This window comes from Phaethon lepturus, unplaced genomic scaffold (assembly GCF_000687285.1).
Source record: "Phaethon lepturus isolate BGI_N335 unplaced genomic scaffold, ASM68728v1 scaffold48436, whole genome shotgun sequence".
Classification (NCBI taxonomy): domain Eukaryota; kingdom Metazoa; phylum Chordata; class Aves; order Phaethontiformes; family Phaethontidae; genus Phaethon; species Phaethon lepturus.
This window is the reverse complement of record NW_010549321.1, coordinates 8,468-27,736: the sequence shown is the minus strand read 5'-3', so window position 1 is coordinate 27,736 and position 19,269 is coordinate 8,468. Positions and strand designations below refer to the sequence as shown.

The 19,269-nt window shown below is 41.9% G+C and overlaps 1 protein-coding gene across 1 annotated transcript in view; it reads left to right on the top strand.

Moving 5' to 3' along the window:
- Positions 1-19,269, top strand: part of LOC104623206 (dedicator of cytokinesis protein 10-like) — a gene marked incomplete at its 3' end in the record, with an annotated part of 40,342 nt that overhangs the window by 13,288 nt on the left and 7,785 nt on the right. The window contains exon 2 of the mRNA XM_010290224.1: positions 18,825-18,944. Within this exon, the coding sequence (XP_010288526.1) occupies positions 18,825-18,944 (120 nt within the window). The remainder of the gene's footprint in view (positions 1-18,824; positions 18,945-19,269) is intronic.

Genomic DNA, 19,269 nt, shown 5'->3' with positions numbered 1-19,269 from the left:
TTTTCTTTTTGGGGGGGGGGGCGCTTAGAAAAAACAAGGAAGAGCATCCCAGGGTATTTTATATCAAGATTATGGCATTGTAGATGTTGATTGTGATCTTGAGTAAATGAGTGAGTTGCCTGACCTCCATTTGCTTCAGTTATTCCAGCTGGAAAATTGGGTGAAAATGTGGATTCTCTTGATAAACCAGATGTTGTCTGATCTGAGCTTTTCTTGGTAAAGAAAAAGAAAAATAGTTTCTGCAACATAGCATAGACATGAATAGCAAGTATTAGAGTTACAATCAGAAAAACATGCAGCGGAAGCCAAAATTGCAGCAGCATCGACATGTCTGGAGATAGTAAATTTAGATGATTAAATTATTTAATCGCCTGTTATGGCCCTTCATCACTATGCGTTTTGTTATCAAGAGCTGCTTCCAGTCCAAGTAGATGGAGACAAAAGGGTAATGTTTGTTTGAAATTTCCCAGTGGGTCAAACTAAAGAAGAAATTAAAGTAATTGCATATTTTGCTTTTGTACACATCAGCAGGGCAACATTGCTAATGGAAAGTTTATTCTTCCAGCCTGAATGCTGATGTAAGAAGCAGCATTTTGTTTGCTGAAGAGAAGAAGTGCAGCCCTATTCTATCCAACCTGTGCAAAGATAGCCAGAACAAAAGCCCATGATGACGGTGCTCAGTTGTGCTATATGCGAGTCTGCAGCTCTGCTCTGCAGCAGGGACCCTCACATTGCAAAGAGGACCAGCTGGTAGCACGCCGGCACGGTACCAGCACCCCCTCTTCTTGCCCCCCCAGTGGCTGCTCTCTCCAGAGGGCTGGTAGGGTAGGAGAGGAACGGACGCAAGCATGGGATCTGCGATGCGGGGTTTCTGTAAGTGATACTGCGTGGAGGAGCTGGAGGCCTTTGGGGTCGCATCAACCGGTTCTCCAAGGACCTCCTCCGTCTAGTGGCAAGGGAATGTATTGTATTTGTGCCGAGGGGGGTTCCAGCTTGGAAAGCGGCTGAAAGCTGCTGTTGCATCTATGTTCTTGCGCGGTTAGCTGGTAGAAACGTTACCGTGGCAAGGTGTGTGCACGTGGAGCAGCGTTCCCCGGCCGTGGGAGAGGGAAGGGCTGCTGCTGGCTCAGCTGGGCCTGCTTCCCAAATGGCAGAACAGCAGGACAGTTTTTAGGAGCTGTAAAATCAGCAAAGGGGTAGTAAGTGGCTTTTGGAGTGCGGACATGATAAGCAAACTCTTGTGAGTGCTTACGAGGTCATTTTGAGGTGATTAAATATATCTGTGCCCCAAGGGCCGCTGAGCGCTGTGTGTGAGATCAGGCTGGGAGCTGCCAAACTGCCCTCCCCGAGGCCTTCTCCTCACACCCCCGGGGGTACTTTCAGCCACAGACGAGTCTTACCAGCTCTGGCGGTGCACGAGGAGACTGGCGAGTGCAGGCCGGGGAGGGCTCCTGGCACCACCGGCTCGACCGGAGCGCGTGTTTTAGCCTTGCAGGCAGGGCAAAGAAATACAGCCGCCTCTCACAGGTTTGTTCTGCACGAGCGCGTTGGTATCTGGGGCATGAAGTGAGGGTGAAGGCACAGAGGAGGGAATAGCTGTCATCAGCAACTGTCAGGCTAGGAAGAAAAGACATGGATTCACATAGGTGGAGTCACTGACGTTGGGAACGGTTGGCTGGGAAGATCTGTTAGCAGAGCTCTGACAAACATAAGGCGCTTCTCTTCATGGGTATTTGTGCAGGGACGTTGTTGCCCTGCCTTGGACAGCTCGCCTTGTGTGCTGATGTCGTTTTTACCATGATGGATTCCCGGCCCTTCGCCTGGCCAGAGCTAGCGGTATGGATTTGTAGGCAAAATGCAAACATCAGCTACTGTAATGACTTCACGCAAGGTTTGCATGCAAACATTGATGTGTCAGCTTAAGTTGTCAGACTTGTGGAGTCACATTTCTCAAAGAACGATGTAATTCACTTCCAGTTGATTCAATACCAGAGTGACTTTGCAAAAGGTTGATTTATATGTATTTTTTTTTAAGTAAATTGGTTTACCTTTCTGTTTAAATTGTTTTATTTTTACATTTTCACCCTCTTAAAAAAAAAAAAAAGGAAAAAACCAAACCTTTTCAAGGGATAGATCAATAGTGAACATTTAATCCCAGAAGATCATCTCTTCTAGATCTCCCCCCGTTGCCCCTGTCTTTGATGACAGAGGGATTGGGAAGGAGGTAACTAAGGCTTCCTGCGCTAGCGGGTCGCTGCGCTGTTTCTGGTCCCAGCATAGTGATCTGCTTTACCTGTCCAGCATGAAGCTTCTAGGAAGCGCAGTTTTTACGCGCGTTCACAAACCACTACAGAACACACACTATTTGTGACACCTGGAAGATGCAGATAAGACAAGTGGTGTCCAGTCATTGACACCTCGGTTTTAGTCTCACTGTCCCATTAGTAGATTTTTGGCAATCATGTCTGAGAATACGTGCAGTGTGTTGCCACTCACTGCAAGCAATTTCCTAGCGAGCACCCTGACCATAGAAAAAATGACAAATTATATCTGATACGGCTTGCTTTGTCCAAATGCATACCTGACTTGTAGCAGCATTGCCGTGCCACATGCTGGTCGGGGTGTGACGGATGGCGATGGTGGGGTTACTGGGGAATGCGATTGAAGACCAAGTGAGGAATATATGAAAAGCAGCATCAGTGTGTATTCATATAGCTTACCTACTGGCACTGCCTCTATGTTGTAGGATATTAACTGTATTGAGTATACCAGCAAGGTCTCCAAATTTTGTGACTTCTGCATCCTATATCTGTCATATGGGATAGAGAAGGCTGTAAGGCTATGTGGAGTAAGTTTGGTTTTGGGTTTTGTTGTTTTTTTTTTTTTTTTTTAAAAAGCCCTTTGTGAGCCTCTCCAGGGTACCATATTTTTTATTCTTCTCACCGGTACCTGAGCTGCTTACTGGCTATGTACTAGAGTCATGGTTGCAAATTGCAGAATTGTTTCTGTTTCTGCTCCAAAGGCTGGGTATTTGGCATGGCTGTCATCCTTTGGGTTTTCTTCAACAGCTTTAATGCTGTGGTTCTAGCAGGAACTCTGACATGCTGGAAATGCCATAAGTCATTCAAGGGAGGTAGGCAGATATCTTATCTGCGCTCTGCCAAGTGGTGAAGTGTTAAGTTTGTCAGCCAAATTTCTCAGAACTGGTCTACACTGCAGAGACTGCCAATGGTAGTGTCACTGTCATCATGCTGGTCATAGTTTATAAATGGAGCAAGTTTTTTTATGAGAGGTTTGTCTTCCATTTTAGAATTTAATTTTATAATAGGTATAATGTGCAGTTGATGCAGCTTGTTCCAGCTAAAGGAGTTTTCTTGTTAGTTAAACTATCTTTCATAAGTCATTTAAAGAAAAGGCCTGAGTCAGAGGGCAGGCAGTGTAGCTCACTGAAGCTTCGTTTCTCGATCCTTCTTGGTGGGAAGTGGTAGATTATATTATTTTAGAAAGATGGTATGGTGAATTCAGTATTTGCTACACCACAGCTCAAATACTTAGCCTGTTTTGGAATGTCTTTTATGTTAGTTGAAGATACACACTTTAGGGACTGCATTTTTGTATCTTTATATGGCTGCTAGCAGAGCAGTAGCGAAATTCATTTTCCAATGATTGCACGACATACTGAAGCAGTGGATTAGTTTTGTCGAGCAATACATTTTTACATATTGCTGTATATCATAAATTCAAATCGAAGTCAACGAAGCATGACAGTTAATAGATTTAAGAGGGAAATAAATTAAGTTGGACAGAAGCTTTAGAAGAATTGTAGGAAAAGAGAATAAAGAAGTTATTAAAGAACTCGTGACCCCTATCAGAAAACTGAATGCTAGTGGCTCTGAAGCAAAGGGAATACGTAGCTATTCCTTAACAGGAGTAGAGATATCAAATACTATTTTTTTTTTCCTATCTAGATATCAGTAAGTTTCTTCAAAATGGGAAGAGGTGGAAATATTCAGCAAAGACAGTAGAGCAGAGGGCAATTAAGCGCTGAATTGACTACCTTACATATTTTATCGTTTTTGAAGTGCTTCAGCATCCTTATTTTGACTATATTAATCTGATATATCAGTTCACAAACATAAACCAAAGCTTGTGGATTTCCTGTGATCAAATACCTCTTTTCTTGGGATAACTTGGGGCACAGATAACAATTCTCACCTTACACATAATAGTTTTGAATTTAAAAGCAACACAGGAGCTTTATTCATATTAGCATAACCAATATCTTAAAGTACCTGATACTTCAATCAAAGAGATAGAGAAGTCTTTGACAAAAAATGAGGAAATCTTTTACAGTCACACTGATGCTAATGAGGTTTGCTTTGTACTTCTGCTATGGGACAAAGCATCATTAGACATTTGACTGGTGTTTCCAAGTGTAGAGCAATTTGCATTCAAAACAGATCTAAGAAAGTGGAATTTTTATTTGCAGTTGTTTACTATTTATTCTCTTTATATCTCTGTGTTAATGCTGTAGCTTATTTCATTGCTTCAAACTTTTAATGCCTTGGTGTTGAAAAAATAGAATGCTCAGTGCATTTAGCATCGAGTCTGAAAAACTGGCTGTCAGAGATATGGAAAGAAATGACGTTTGATAATATTAGGAATGAAAATCCTTTGGACAGAAGATACTCAGTAGAGTAAGTTGGGTAAGGACCAGCTGGAAACTTGAACCTAAGTTCATCTTTTGTATTACTTGGGAGTAACACAAGTTCATCAGAGTTTCAGGAAACAGTGGTGACCCTTATCTAGGTGGAAAGGACGCCTTGGAAGGGCTCAGCAGTGCTGCTGGAGGCAGGAAGCTGGGAGAGAGCCTTCCTGAGGAAAGGAAAGATTGAGCTTGGCTCGTTCCGTGTGACAGTTACAGAAAGGAGTCAATAGGTGAAGGAGCCTCTGAGAGGAATTGATACCTGCTTAAAGTTAAGCCAGAAGAGCTGATGGATCCAGCATTAAATTTAACTTCTGGCAAGGACCTCCTGTCTTGGCAGCTGCATTCACTATGTTATGTGAGAGGCACTTGGGACTCTGCATAGATAGCGTGGTGGTTTGAGAGAAAACAAGGGTGATTCCAACTTGGTTAATGTTGCGGTACTATATTGGTAGCCACTTGAATTGTCTGCATACCTTGGCAAAGGGTTTCTGTTGTCTTTTCTGTTTTCTAGTGCCAGACACAGATGCGTTTCACCACTAAGTAAGAGTACAGTGGAATCTGTTTTAAGCAGTTGCGCCGCAGGTTGGTAACACTCTGTTTAAAGGAGATGATCTTCTCAAAGGCAAAGCTAAATGACGAAGGTAATGATGAGAAGGGTTTTTAATTCATGAAGTTGCACCATGTTTTAACTGTAGAAGACAAAAACAAACTAGCAGACCAAGGCATTGTTTTGTAGTGCTCAGGTCAGACACCCTGGGCTCGGTGTGAGTGGTCTCCTGGCATGGAAATCCTACATGTGGAACAGTCATGTGGAAATTCTGCAGAGGTTTGGTACTTTGGGTCAAATGTTACTAACGCTGAAAAATGAGTGAAAGAGTTCATAGAGCTCAGAATTATTTGCTGCAAGGAAATAAAAAAAAGGCACACAGGGTAAAGTTACAGATCTTAGAGTACTTAATTGAAACAAGTTGTGAAAAAGTTGCTCATCGTCCAATGTGCAAAAACTCCAGAATGAAAAATCAGAAAAACTACAAGTTTGTCTCAGTTACGCACACTGATACTAAGTAAAAATAAAAACTAATGCATGCCACATAAAGACTATGTGCACAGGGGAATGCAGCTTTGCTGCTACAGCAGGATGAATCCTCAGCTGGAACAAAGGAGAAGAAAAGGGTCTGTGTGTGTGCGTGCTCATGTGTGGGCACTGAGAGGGTTTGTTCAGTTTTAAAAGACCTTTGTGCCCTGCCAGCCTTCAGACAGCTGAGCATTGCTTGAGTCTCCTACCTTAAGAATAGTTTGATTGCCCATGTCACTGCTCTTGTTGCCTCTGCAGTTCCGAGGCACTGAGCAAGGGGCTGCTAACCTGTCGGGGTGCTGCTGTGATTGCCCCCGCCTGGGGCAGCTGGCGAACAGGCTCTGTCTGGGCAGCTTTACTCTCAGCCGAGGTGGGAGCAGGGTTCAAGCAAGCAGTGATGATTTTTTTTTTTTAGTTGGCAGGTGACAAGCACTTCTAAAACCAGGCTTTTACAAGCCAAAAATGTATTTTGGATATTAGCATATAAATTGCTCTGGTTTTCCCATTTTATAAGTGTCTGTAGATTTAGGAATTTGCAGGGTGCTTCCTCTTTCATGCCCCTTTAAAGGGGAACTGGTACCTTGGTCCAAAAGCAGATATGATTCTGGGCCCTGGCAGCACGAACCTGTTGCTGTGTGCTCTGTGATTGAAGTCTGCTACTGAGGGGCTGGGTAGGAGGTGGTTGTTCTGTGAATGCCTTTTTTTAGCTTGCAGACATACGTGCGCATGAAGTAAGAGTGCAGCCGTTTTGGTTTTTGAATCAGGGAGGGTGGTGAGGAGAAAGGATGTAATGGGTTTTGAGACAAAGACGGATGTTCAGTTGCAAGCGTTTTTCCTACAACTTCCTATTTTGATTTGCATTAGAGGCGGGGGCTGGGTGTATTTATGGTTTAATGAGACACTCTCGCCTTAATAGCAGAATATTATTCACAGGAAGAAGTGAGTTATTGCTGGTTTTCTTCTTCTTTCTGTTCAGTTACTGTGGATACAGCATGTAAGTTCTAGACGTACTTCCCCCTTGAACAGTATACGCAGCTTCCAGTTGTTATGCTGAAGCTGCTGAAAGAAAGAGGTGAAAGGAGCACAGTTTTTGAGAGAGAGATTTGTTTGCTGCTTTAATTCCTACGGATACAATGAGCTTTCGCGGGAGATTCAGAAGGGAGCCCAGTGAACTGCGGAGGAAGAGAAGGACCATTAGGCGAGTGAATCAAGGAGAAATTCATAGATTAAGCTGTGTGAGTATGCACCCCTTCTTCCATCTCTTCTATGAAACTGCTAAGAAATTACAGGTCAAACACTCTTCAGAGTACATGTAGGAGAGAGTAGGATTTAATCCTTGGTGTGTACATAGAATTGACTGAGTCTCGTCAATCTGTGTGATGAGGTCCTGAACACTGGAGAATGATGACTGAAGTCTGAGACTGAAGCACGGGGTGTTCAGGAGTTTACAGAACTGAAGCGCATTAGGGAAACTGTTGCATAGCATCACGTCGTCAATCAGATGCGTACTGGGAGCAGCATTGTGTGATAGTCTCTCTGGTGCCTGGTAACATGTGCTTGGTAGTTCCATGAAAATCCATAATGCTGCTTCTGGAATAGAAAGGTACCCTGTGCTATTTCAGGTCTCACGATCCACTATGGGTAATTTGAGGCTCTCAAGGCCAGGGTGAGGAGGAGAATGGAAATGGAGCACTGCAAATGCAGAAAGCTCCAGAACCCTTGGGGAGAGCTGGAGTGGGGTTCTGCCCTGTGAGGTAGACGGCAGCTTTGCTGGTGATGGCTTTGGGACAGGACTGCGCCTCCCGAAACTCCACTGTGTGACACTGGGCAGCTCATGTTAGCTGCGTTGTGCCTAAGCTTTCCTGACCGAAATTGAAACTGCAGACAGTTTTACGTAAAACACTTAGAGCCTTCTGTTGAGAAGTCTTAGGCAAGTACTGATTTTCAGTGTATTCTCTTAACTTGAGAGATTACTTTAGATGTCAAACGTTTAATGGATACCCCAAGAATGATTTGGAGACAGTGGATCCTTTTCTTCATGGCAAGAGGTGTTTGGTTGTCTTCTGTAGCTTTGTATATCCAGTTGCAAACTGTGTTTGCATGTGCATGCCGGAGGCTCTTTTGAGGCTATTCTGCATGTCCAGTGTAACAAAGAATCAGTGATAATGCACTGAATAAGATTATTCTCATTAACTTTTTTAAATAGGAAGGAAAATAACTTTGTAGTTGTAACACTTAGTCTCAGATTGATTGAGATGGCCTGTGGTTCATCTAGTAGTGTGTTTGGGTTTTGCTTGTGACTAACTGCAATTTTGGATAGATATTTTATATGGAAATGGATTTTTTTGAAAAGGCTGCTTTACAGTGTAGTTCCTGCTGCCCTGAGCTATTTGCATACAGTCAACGATAGCAAGTTTAAGCTTCATGGTTCGGGGTACCAAGAATGAACACTGTTGGTTCTGCTGAAAGCGTCTAACCCTGGCCACTCACAAGACTTTGGTAGGAGGTAGGCACTGCTGCTTGACTTACCCCCTTAAATCCTGGTTAGGAGGGATTTTTGTCATTATTGTACAAATCCTAACTGTAGATGAATAGTGCTCACCAGAAGTGGTTGAAGCCTTACAGGAGAGAATGGCTGGAAGTAAAACGAAGCCCAAGCAGTAACAATAAATCAGTAGCCTGCCTGCAGTTAAAGAGGAATATATTTGTTCATTTTTGCCTGTATCCTCACATAACAGAAGCTGAGTGTCTGTTCAGTTTAATGGTGCCAAAGAACCTTTAAATTGTTGTGATTTCTAAGAGTCAATAAAGTGTATCATACTCTGACCTAAAACTTGGAGCGCTTGTAACCATGTGCCTGTTGCCTTTAATTGGAAATAGGTAACATGCCTTTTTCACCAGTCTTGTGGTTCACACTGCACTCCCCATTGAAGTGGCGGGCTGCTGCAATGTCAGGGACATAACGTGGGTTTTCAGGGAATTCTGTTCTGATTTCTGTTCTTTTCAGACTTAAGATAGACTAAGATAGGGTCACTGTGTCATGTTATTTTGCGAGCGTATTTCCCAATAGTTTGTTTAGCCCTTAGGAAATGCAGGCACACTTGGCTTTACTTTTGTGGCTTGTGACCTGTGTCTTTCTACCCAATATTTCATAATTGGAGCATGTGAAATCTTTGGCCTACGGGCACTTTCTGCTATCAACCAGCAGCCAATCTCTCCTTCATGCTTCAGTCCTCTGCACCTCTGATGCTGCAGATTTCAAAGCTCCCACTGCAGCTGCAAAGTCTTTTGTATATGGGGACCTTATTAAAAGAGTGCATCTCTTAATATATTACACTGAGACCTGTATTTTCTGTAGATAGATTTGTATTATTTGCTGGAAACTCCTTTTTTGTAAGACTAATTATGATCTGATTAGTTTTAATTGATTGTAGGTTGTTGATTGAGCTCAGTGTGGTTGACCAGGTTTTGCTTCTGTTTACGTTCTGTGTGTGTACGTGACTTCATAGCTAGATAATTGATTGGGAGGGTAGTTGACGTCAAGAAAACGATTATAATTCTAACGTCATGTATAGATGATGCTAATTTTTACAGATAAAGCCACTGTGGAAATACTTACAATTATTTACTCAGGTATGTATCATGAAAAATATCTATAACTCATGAAGAGATAAGTAACCATAGCGTAGGCAGAAAAAGGGGCATCTTTACTGAGTAAAATGAAGTGGAACAGCATATATGAGATTTGCACTACGGGACAGTGACTTATTACTAAGTACTCTCTAGAACTCAAATGGTATTATTGAAAAGTTTGTTTAGAGCTAATGCAAACATTTTTGTCAGTTGTTTTTGCTTCAGGGACTTCTGAAGTGGTTGAGGCCCTTTCAAAGAAGCTGTTTGCTCAGTCTATGGGTCTAGGACTTCATACATCTAAATTTTGGTATTTCAGTGAAAACGGGCTATGTAGTTTGCTAATGCACTGTGTTGCAACTTCATCTTCAGACTTAGAATAGTGATCAAGTCTTTAGTGTCCCTGCATGATCTAATGAATAGACATTAGAGTTTTCCCTTCGATCCTTAAAAAAAAGTCGCCTATGTACTCTAAAACCAAAGCCTACTGTAAAGAAACCTTTATTTTCAAAGTAAACAAAAACGTTTTTAAAGACAATTCTGTGCGGTGCATGGTGTTATGTAAAATACACCCCTGTTTGAGCAGCAGGTTTGTGCTAGATGAGCCTGCTGGAGGAGTGGGTGAGCCAGGAACACCTGGCATATCCTCCCTTCTCTCCTTCTCCTGAACCTGTACACAGATGACCGTGGGTAGATCGCTCCATCTCACTTACTCATCCAGTTTGCAGAAACGGAGGGGACTGGTTTGGTGTGAGCTTGTTGCTATAACCAGTTCTGTTATTGCTGTATAGCTGCTGTAGGTGTGAGAGACGCATTTCTGCCTTCGCTATGAGGATCATCAGAGTGCCACGTAGAGCAAAAATTGGGAGTGTCTTCTTTTTTTTAATGTTGATTTTCCTTAGACTACAAGGACTTCATATACTTGAATTTTTAAATATATATCTATCTGTGTGTGTGTGTTTGTATACACAGTCAGAAGTGCTGCTTACATGAACTTTGTACTGGAAGCTTAAAAACTTTGGTCAAATCCACTATGTGCAGGTTGCAGGATGTTTTTTTTAATGTTCTTGTTTGTGACCATGAATCTGCCCACCTGAGACCATGCTAGAAAAAGCAAACATGAAGTGAAGAGTGTTTATAGAATAGTTGAACTAGACTCACTCCAGCATCCCCTTTGTGGTGCCCAGGGCAGGACAGTTCACTTCCCCTTCCCTGGGGTGAAATGATCTCTAATGAGGCAAGTGGCCTGGTGGAGCGCTCCAGCTCTGCGTCGGCAGGTCCTCTCCGCTCCCGCACAGCTCCCTTCCCTTCTTCCTGATCCCCTTCCAGCGCATCCTACCTGTCTGTTCAGGTGTCTGCATGAAGATAAATCAATCACCTCTTTGGCTTTTGCTTGCTTGCTTTCTTTATGAATAGATTCAGCATGGTAGCTGTAAATAAAACCTTTTGTTGCTATAACTGCACTCTTTTTTTCTGGCTAAGGTCAGGTAAGGGGAGTGAAGTGGCTGAGTGTTGCCAGGTTAGAGGTCTGTGTAAATTAAACTTAAAAAAAAACACCTTAAGATACTTTATAAGACTTTCTTGTTTTTCCCCTGAAGTGACCTATGGGCAAATATTTAGTCTAGGCTTCAGAAGTACTCAATATTTAGAAGCTGTCATTTTTGACATTTTGAAAAGCCAATACACGAAATTTAATTTAAAAACTTAGCAATTTCTTCAGTGGTCTTGTTGTCAGTGGCATGATAATGGTGATTTCAGTAGTTTTCTGATTAAATGAAGTTTGTTTATCTCCTTCCTAAAAAGAGTTTCCAGCTACTGCATAAACACAGAGGACAAGTAAGTTGTTTCTTGTTACCTTGAATGTTTTGCAGACTATATTGGTAGTTTCATGTAATGTCGAACCTGGCAAGCGCTAGTGGTTGAAGATGTATGTGTGTACATGCCCACGCATAGGCTGTCCAGATTCAGAAAGCACTGCAGGGAGGCTACAATGCCAGCTCTATAATCATGGTTGAGAAACAGAGTTCAGGAAACACTTATGGCCAAGTTGAGCGTAGCGTGAAGCATCCCCTCTCACCCCAGCTTGGGTGCTTTGCCGAGCCATCAGTCCTGTGTGGCTTGCACGTTTTAACCATGAGCGAGATGAGGCCTAGTGCGTTGAGAATTCATAATGAAAGCAATGATAAATTTCTCAAGCAACTTGAGAAATAAAAAGTAATAGAAAGGGTAGGTCACTCCCAGTTGCCTGAGAACAGTTCTCTGTGGTTTGACTAGTCTTGACCCCGGTCGGTCGCTTGCTGGAGAAGTTACGTGTCGGTGTGCCGCTGAAGTCACCGACGGCTGCAGCTGGCCTGTCAGTTAAAATGAAAATGATCTGAGTTAGCTTGTCCAGATGAGAGGTGTTTCCGTTTTTCAAATATTTAACATATTGAATTCTCTTATAGTAACATTTAAAGCTGGAAAATATGCAAAGTAGACCTCTATAGGTTTTGATCCAGGAAACAACGGTGATTTCCAGTGTAAGCAATTAGGATTCATCCCTTCCCACTCGTATTGGTACAGAGTTAAGTCTCATTTAGTCAAGCAAATCCCTTATTGGTGTCAGTCAGAATTTTCTTTTAATGAAGAGGCTTTAATGAAAGAAAATTACTTTTCACTTTGTTCCCAGTGGGATCTTCCACAGGTTTTCCTGCTTTTGTGCTGCTTAAACCGATAGGTACTATAACATTTTTGGATACTAATTTCTGAATCGCTAGGAATTTGGGGGTTTGAATCTTTTTGTAATTCTTTGCAATTTTTTGTGTACCAGAATCCTGTGGGAACTGGCAATCCCCTTAATGAAATTTATTGGCATGTCGGCTTCGCCGCTGACACTGAAGAGTGTATCAGTTGTGCTGCGCAGCCCTGAAAGACTGGCTGGATTCTTTCCAAGTGCAGTTCTCCAGAGTTTACTGAAAGACATGACGAATTAAACATTTTGGACCTGACAAGTGAATATGTTTTAGGGTGGAAGGGAGGGGGTGTCACAGAAAATTGTCTTTGTTTAATGAATTTGTTAACTGTGGATCACATACCGAGCCAAATGTAGCCTTTGTAATGTGGCCAGAGGGTCTGTTGACTGTAAATAGATGCGTACCACGCCAAGCAATTGTAAAAATGGCAAGATCTAAAATAAAAGGAGGGACCATCTGCCTGCTGGTTCTGGCTGTGCTTCCCTGTCCTTTCCCTGAATACCTCTTGCAGACGCTGAATTTCCTCCCCTGTGCTTGAAAGGCAAAACTTACTTACCTTGAGGAAAATCCATAACGCTATGTGGAGTGTGTTGGGAGCAGAGAGAGGGCAGGCCTGTGGGGCGAGAGCATTTTGAGTTGGTGAGACATGTCCCTCCCAGGTCGGCTGCTTGCGGGTGTTTGGGGATACCAAAATCCCTGTGTGGCTGCGCTGCTGCTGCTCACTGGGTACAAATGCCGCCATGGGACTCGCTGCCTGGAGCACGTTGGGTCATCTGGCTGCTCACCCATGATCTCCACTGGTGGGGGAAGAAGGTGCACCCAATGCAGATACCCTTCCTGTGGAAATCACCCCAGGCATCAAACTGTTATGCTGCCTAATGGTGAGTAGAGACCTAAGTTGGTCCTACAAAAAAGCAGAAGTTTTGGTGACTCCATAAAAAGCTAGTGGCTTTCTAGCCTCCGCTTCCGCATCTTGAGTGTTCGGGCAGCTGTGGCCGGCATGCCTGGAGACAGGGTTAAATTCAGCCATTGCGCTACAGCTCCTCCAAAAGTCATGGAGTCCCAACTGTTCTTCAGCTTCGGCTTGGCAAAGAAATATTTAATTTAATTTGGCCCACCCTGGTGGAATAAAATTAACTACTTATATGAACCATATAAAAAAAAAAATCTTAAGTCCTGTACTGTGCCAGAGACAGTATTTAACTGGGGAAAGGAAAGGAAGAACAAGAAGTGTGAGAAGCACTTCACATTGATGTCATCCCAGAAAGTAGTTTAATTTGCTGTTGTGAGTTTTAGCGGGATTGGGCTTGGTTAATAGTATCATTGAGAAGTCTATAAAAAATTAATGAAGGTGATGCTGTTATTTCAGTAAGTGGCCCTTTCCCTTGTAAGTCTGCCCATTTCAGTATTTCAGATGTATACTAGAATAAATTGTAATTTTAGACAAGCCATAGCTTGGATGAAATATAAAATCAGAGTCCTGCTTCATCTTGACCAATCTGACCATCACAGTTCTTCTGACTGTTTTTATGAACATACAGTGGATCCTCCTGTCATGAAGATATTTTAGTCCAGGTGACTGAAGTCCATTAGCTTAAATTCTTTCTGTCTACCTGTTTCTTTAATTTTCTTCTTCGTGGCATGAGGAATAGAAGAAATTAATTTAAACATCTGTATTAAATTAAATACATTTTAGAAACTCAGGATTTGGTGTCTGGGAATAACACGTCATTAAAACATTAGAAAATCATAGCATTTGGTCTAGTTTGTTTTTAACAACTTTGGGGAAGTGCTTTGGATGACTATCCAGAGACTATTGGTCTCAGTTACATCATTTCCTCCTTTTAGTGAGTGTTCACAGAAATATGGCTTCAGGAGGATGATATATAAGTCATTTTATCCTATATTATGAAGGGAAGATGGGTATTAGCATCAGTGCACAATGTCTGTGCAGCTGGAGGCAAGCCAGGTACCATATCTGTTTCTGTAAAATCATTTATGTGCATATTTTTCATCATTGTTACTGGGAAAAGAGTACTTTTGTACCTAGACCAGAAGATGGTAGCGATCAAGCCACATGTCACTGGTGGAATCTGGGCTGTTTCACCCCTGGGAAATGAAGTAGTGATTATCCCTCTGTGATGTTGGATCTGGTGCTCATTAAAGACCTCTGCACAATTCAAAAGGAGTTGGCTCAACGACATACAGAAGTACGCTCCACAACACTGTCAGGGAGCGAAGTAAATGGTACTGCTGCGATTGTGGTGGCAGGTGAGGAGTCGGAGAGTGCCTTTCTACTAGATGTATTCACAACTGTTTCAGTACAACTAAATGTAATTCATTACTCACTTGAGATAGAGAATATAAAAAGCATTATGAAAATCCAAGCCAGCATAATTTGATCTTGGCACAGATTGCTAGGTTGGTCCGTTTCCAAAAAGAACAGACAAGTTAAATTGAGAAGAGGCAGCACTATGGTTATTAAATTAGCTTTACATCAGCCCTACTCATTTACAGATCTCTGCTAGTGCTCGCAGGGAGAAATTCACTAATCCCAACATTGGTGCCTCTGTCTGCCTGTGATGAGAAAACTGAGCAGTCGTTCCATGCTTCTTGAGATAAGCTGCTAACTAAACCAGCCACCACTTCCCGTTACAAATGCAACACGAAGTATTGCAATGCTAAGCTTTGCCAAATCCAAAGTACTGGCTGTACAAGGGATGGAGTCAGTGTCCACACTGCAAAGTCTTAAGATTTGTAAGAACATGCACAGTTGATAAAGAGAGTCATCATGTTTATTATACTGTCATGCTTGATTTTGGCAGGGAATGGACTAGATTATCTCTGCAGTCGGTGTATTGACGAGGATGGGCTGTTGCTTCCATCTCTAATTTATGGGAGTTGGCATAATACAGTATTGCATTTTATACAGGATCTTGCTTTAATGCCGTAGAAGGAAGAATGGCAGTTGTCATTGCATCAATAGAAAAACATCACCATAAATACAAGTGGTTCACTGAAAAGTTTTGCAGTATTTCTGATAATGTTACATCTACTTCCATTTAGCTACATTTCGGACATGTAGCCCTTCTGGTAAGACTTCTCTGTTAACATCTGTTGAAATCTTTCCATTGGATGGTGCACTTTGCAGCACTGAGAGCAAGAGAATTGGTGCTGTGGGAAGAGTGATGTTCATAGGCTCGCTGTGTGTCTCTCCTTCAGGGTTTTCTCGAGTTGCGTTCTTGTTTCACGTAAATGACCTTGCAGCTGTGAAGGAGAAGTTTTCCCCTGGACTGTTTCAGACAGCTATCAGGTGTGGCTTTCTGAGGGCTGCCAGTTTCTGAAGAGAAAAGTGAGGCCCATGTGACATAGCTTACCATGCCTCCACCTGCATCTGAACACCTGTATGACATTAATTTTGAAGGAGCTGTAGTTATGTTCACCCCAGCCTCGCAGGGATTTCCAGGGGGAAGAAGGAATACCTCTTCATTCCGCCAGCCCCAGCAAAAAGGGTAGTTTCCATTAGCATAGAGAACCTGCAAATGCCACACATTTTTATGGGATTCCCCCATATTTCTAGAGAAGTACCAAGATTTGTGGGATTCTTCAGCTCTTTATTAGTCTATGACTTCAATAGGAAGGTGGCTACTTAGGTCATTTGCTTACTTCATGTATTTTTAAGAGGTTTTGAAAGCTAACATTCATGATGTTTCCAAGGAGGATCTGACCTAGATTAATACTGTGTTGACATGTCTCTGGTTTTAAAGAGTGGATGTTTATGGTTTCAATGGCATGTCTGACATTAAAAGTTGAGAGTGTCGCAAAACCATTAGCCTAACAGTATCTGCTTTAGGAAGGGAGGATTCTCAGTGTAGTCGATGTCACAGATTTTCTGCAGAAAACGCACATGTCTTAGTGAAACAGCTACACAGGAAAAATGCCTGCATGAAACACTTGTACATCATAAATGTCAGTATTTTTTCACTTTGAGTTTTCTTGTAAGAAGTTGTGGTAAGGTTTCATCCTGAAGGTAACAGTTACACTATTACAAGTTTGGTTTCTGCTAAACTTGGACTGAGTGAACTTTCTTCAGACATCATTCCCAAAATGAGTGGTACAGCAGAGATGGTACACTCAGTGTACACTGGTGTTTTCATATTTTAACTCCTTGAAACTTATGTCTATATAGGAATATTTAATAAATTACAGTGGTAGATTTAATGAAGGAGAGTCTAAAACTCATGGCTAAAGTATAGTGTGGTGACTCAACATAACTTGAAAGGAAACAAGAGCGAGGTGTACATGATGAGATGGTTGGATGAGCCCATTATGTTCCCGTGGGGAACTGCTGCCAGTAAACAGGAGGCTGAAACCTCACTAAAGAATTCTGCTGCTACACAACCCGAGCGTTTCTTGAGCATGACTGGCTGTTAATGTGTGAGCTGGTACTGACCAGGGCCAAGCACCGGCTTGGGACAGTCTAAGGTAACATGGCTGGATTAATGTGAAGTCTCAGGTGTCCTAGTAGGGTGCCTGTCTTACCTGAATATCACAGACCAGTATACAGTCCTGTCACAAAATCTAAATTAAACTTTAAAGCTGTTCCTTCTCATTTGGGCCTTTTGTGTTTTACAGTGGCCTTCCTCTAGAGAAGTTTCTTTTTTCTGTTAAACAATCCCAAGTTTTGTTTCTAATTCAATCTCCCTTTCATAACTCTAAGGCAAGACGGACATGTCCTTGTATGTCTCCAGATTCGTCTAGGAAGGAATCTAGCACAGTATCTGTGTGTCAGAATCTCTTTTTATTTTATTGACACAGATAGATCTTTTAGTGGTTTTCTGGGAGTTGGTAGTTAAAGATACACCATACTTAAGGTAGATCAAGTATTGCTTCTCTTTCCTCCCTCTCCCTCACCTCCCACAGCAACATTCATAAACCAGTTTCCTTGGGAAAGAGCTTTCAAAAATTTTGTATTTGTTACTGTTATGCGTTGATCTTGTCTATCTTTTACAAGTCTTTAATGTCTCAGCATCAGTGGTTTTGGCCTGTGAATGCTAAGTACTAATGTTTTTTTAGAAGTTTATTAACTCTCAAGCTGACAAAGAGGACTAAGAGAGTTAATAGACTGAACTGTTGAAGGAACAGCTTCAATTTTTTAAATTGCATCTCCATCCTTTCAGGACTCATTTGGACAAGTTCCCGAGCAGCCTGATCCACCTTGTCCTGTTTTGAGCAGGGGGGTTGGAGTAAATGACCTGGCAGAGTTATTCTGTGATTTTTGTCATAAGCTGTTCAGCAATTGAATAATTTTCTAGGAACATGTGTATCCCAGTGTTTTAATCTATTTTGTGTGGCTGTATTACTGATCCTTAATTAAACTTTTCATAGATGCATTTGATACCAAAGGGAGCCTTGAACTTAATATACAAGGCAAAAAGTGTTCATAAAGGCAGGGGGGAAATCTTGAGATGACTGTAATTACTAAAAAACAGGAACTCTCTAGAACAAAGGCAAAAGAGGGAGAGACTTGTATATCTGGATCATTATATGTATAATGGACCATATCGGAATGATATATGTATGTGATCAAACATGATAGAGAATCATGAGATTGTCCATTGGAGAAATTTGTTTTATGGAGGTGTGAAAGCATTATTTTCCAATACACCATCGTTTTGGTTTAGGGAAGAGGGAAGGAGAGAAACTTTACAGTATTCTGGATAGCACAGTGCAAGAACACTGGGTAAAATACAACTTGCTGTCTACCATTGCATGAGACTGAAAAAGTGTTCTGCAGAAGTGTTTCTGCATTTTCTTTCCACTAGTGTCCTTTTTCTCTCTCGTTGCCTGCTTTTCTGTCCCTTCTAGCAGTTCTCTTGCCCTTTCTCATTTATTCCTTGTGATGCTGAAGCCTTTAAATTAAACAAATGTTGTTGCTCTAATACATGACTCTTCATTTGTTTAATGTATTCTGGCATGCCAGATGGGCATCTCTTTTTTTCTATTTTTGGGTTGAATTTGAGACAGTGTGACTTTACTTTTGTTTGGCTGTTCCTGTGGTGGTTTCTTACTTTACCACTGTTTCGGGCAATAATAGTACTATTACGATGATAGTAATCCCATTTCTGACAAGACAAACCATGGGGATGGGTGCTAGATAGTTTATTCCAGGAGAGAAACCTTGGATTATTACCAAGTAAAACAATGTGGTGGCACTTACAAGCTACCAGCAGTTCAAGAGGTGGGACTATGTAAGACAGTGGAGAAATTAATAGATTACTTACTGTAAAACATACTAGCTCGAAGTCATGTCTATGTCCAGTTCAGATTGTGTCCATCTGTCTATTTGCCTGCTTGTATTTACAGAGGAAGAGAGAGAGTGTTCCTGAGAGTGCCAGGTAAGTTAACGTGGTGGTGTTGGTCTCTCTAATGAGCTGACAGATTGCCCTTGAGTTATCAGATGGAGAGTGAGTGTCACAACTGGCCCAACTTCCTCCCTTCCACTGTTCTCACATCAGCTCAGCTGCAGCAAGCTGGGAAGAATGGAGGAGGGTGAGGAGGAAGTTATTTATACTTCGGTGTAAAAAAGGAAAAATGCAGCAGATCTCAGTTTATGAAGGGGAAGGAAGGCAAATTTGAGTGTTAGAGAGATTACCTGATCTTTTCTTTCTTTCCACAGCAGGAAAAACCCAAACTCTTGGAGCCTTTGGATTATGAAGCTGTTATCACAGAGATTGAAAAAAATATTGGGGATAACCCGTTTAAGGATCTGATATTATTCCCCGATGATGACTTTTCAGTAAGTATAAGGCAAATATGTGTTATTCTTTCCCTTAGGTTAGTCTGTTCATGTATTTATTTTATCTTCATTGCTAGAGGAAGAGCCAGAAGTTCCCCCAGGGCTCTCTAAGATTTTGTTAATTTATGCATAAAGCCTTACTTCCCTTTCACCAAATTCACTCTGGGTTTTTTTTGCTGACGTTTGTATGTGAGTGATTTTACTGTTCAGGATTAGATAAAGCTCAAAGCCCTGGTTGTTCCCAAACAGGAACTCAGAAAACATGTTATTCCATAATCTATACTTGTCTGTCTGCTCAGCACAGTGGTAGTTTGGCCAGTACTGG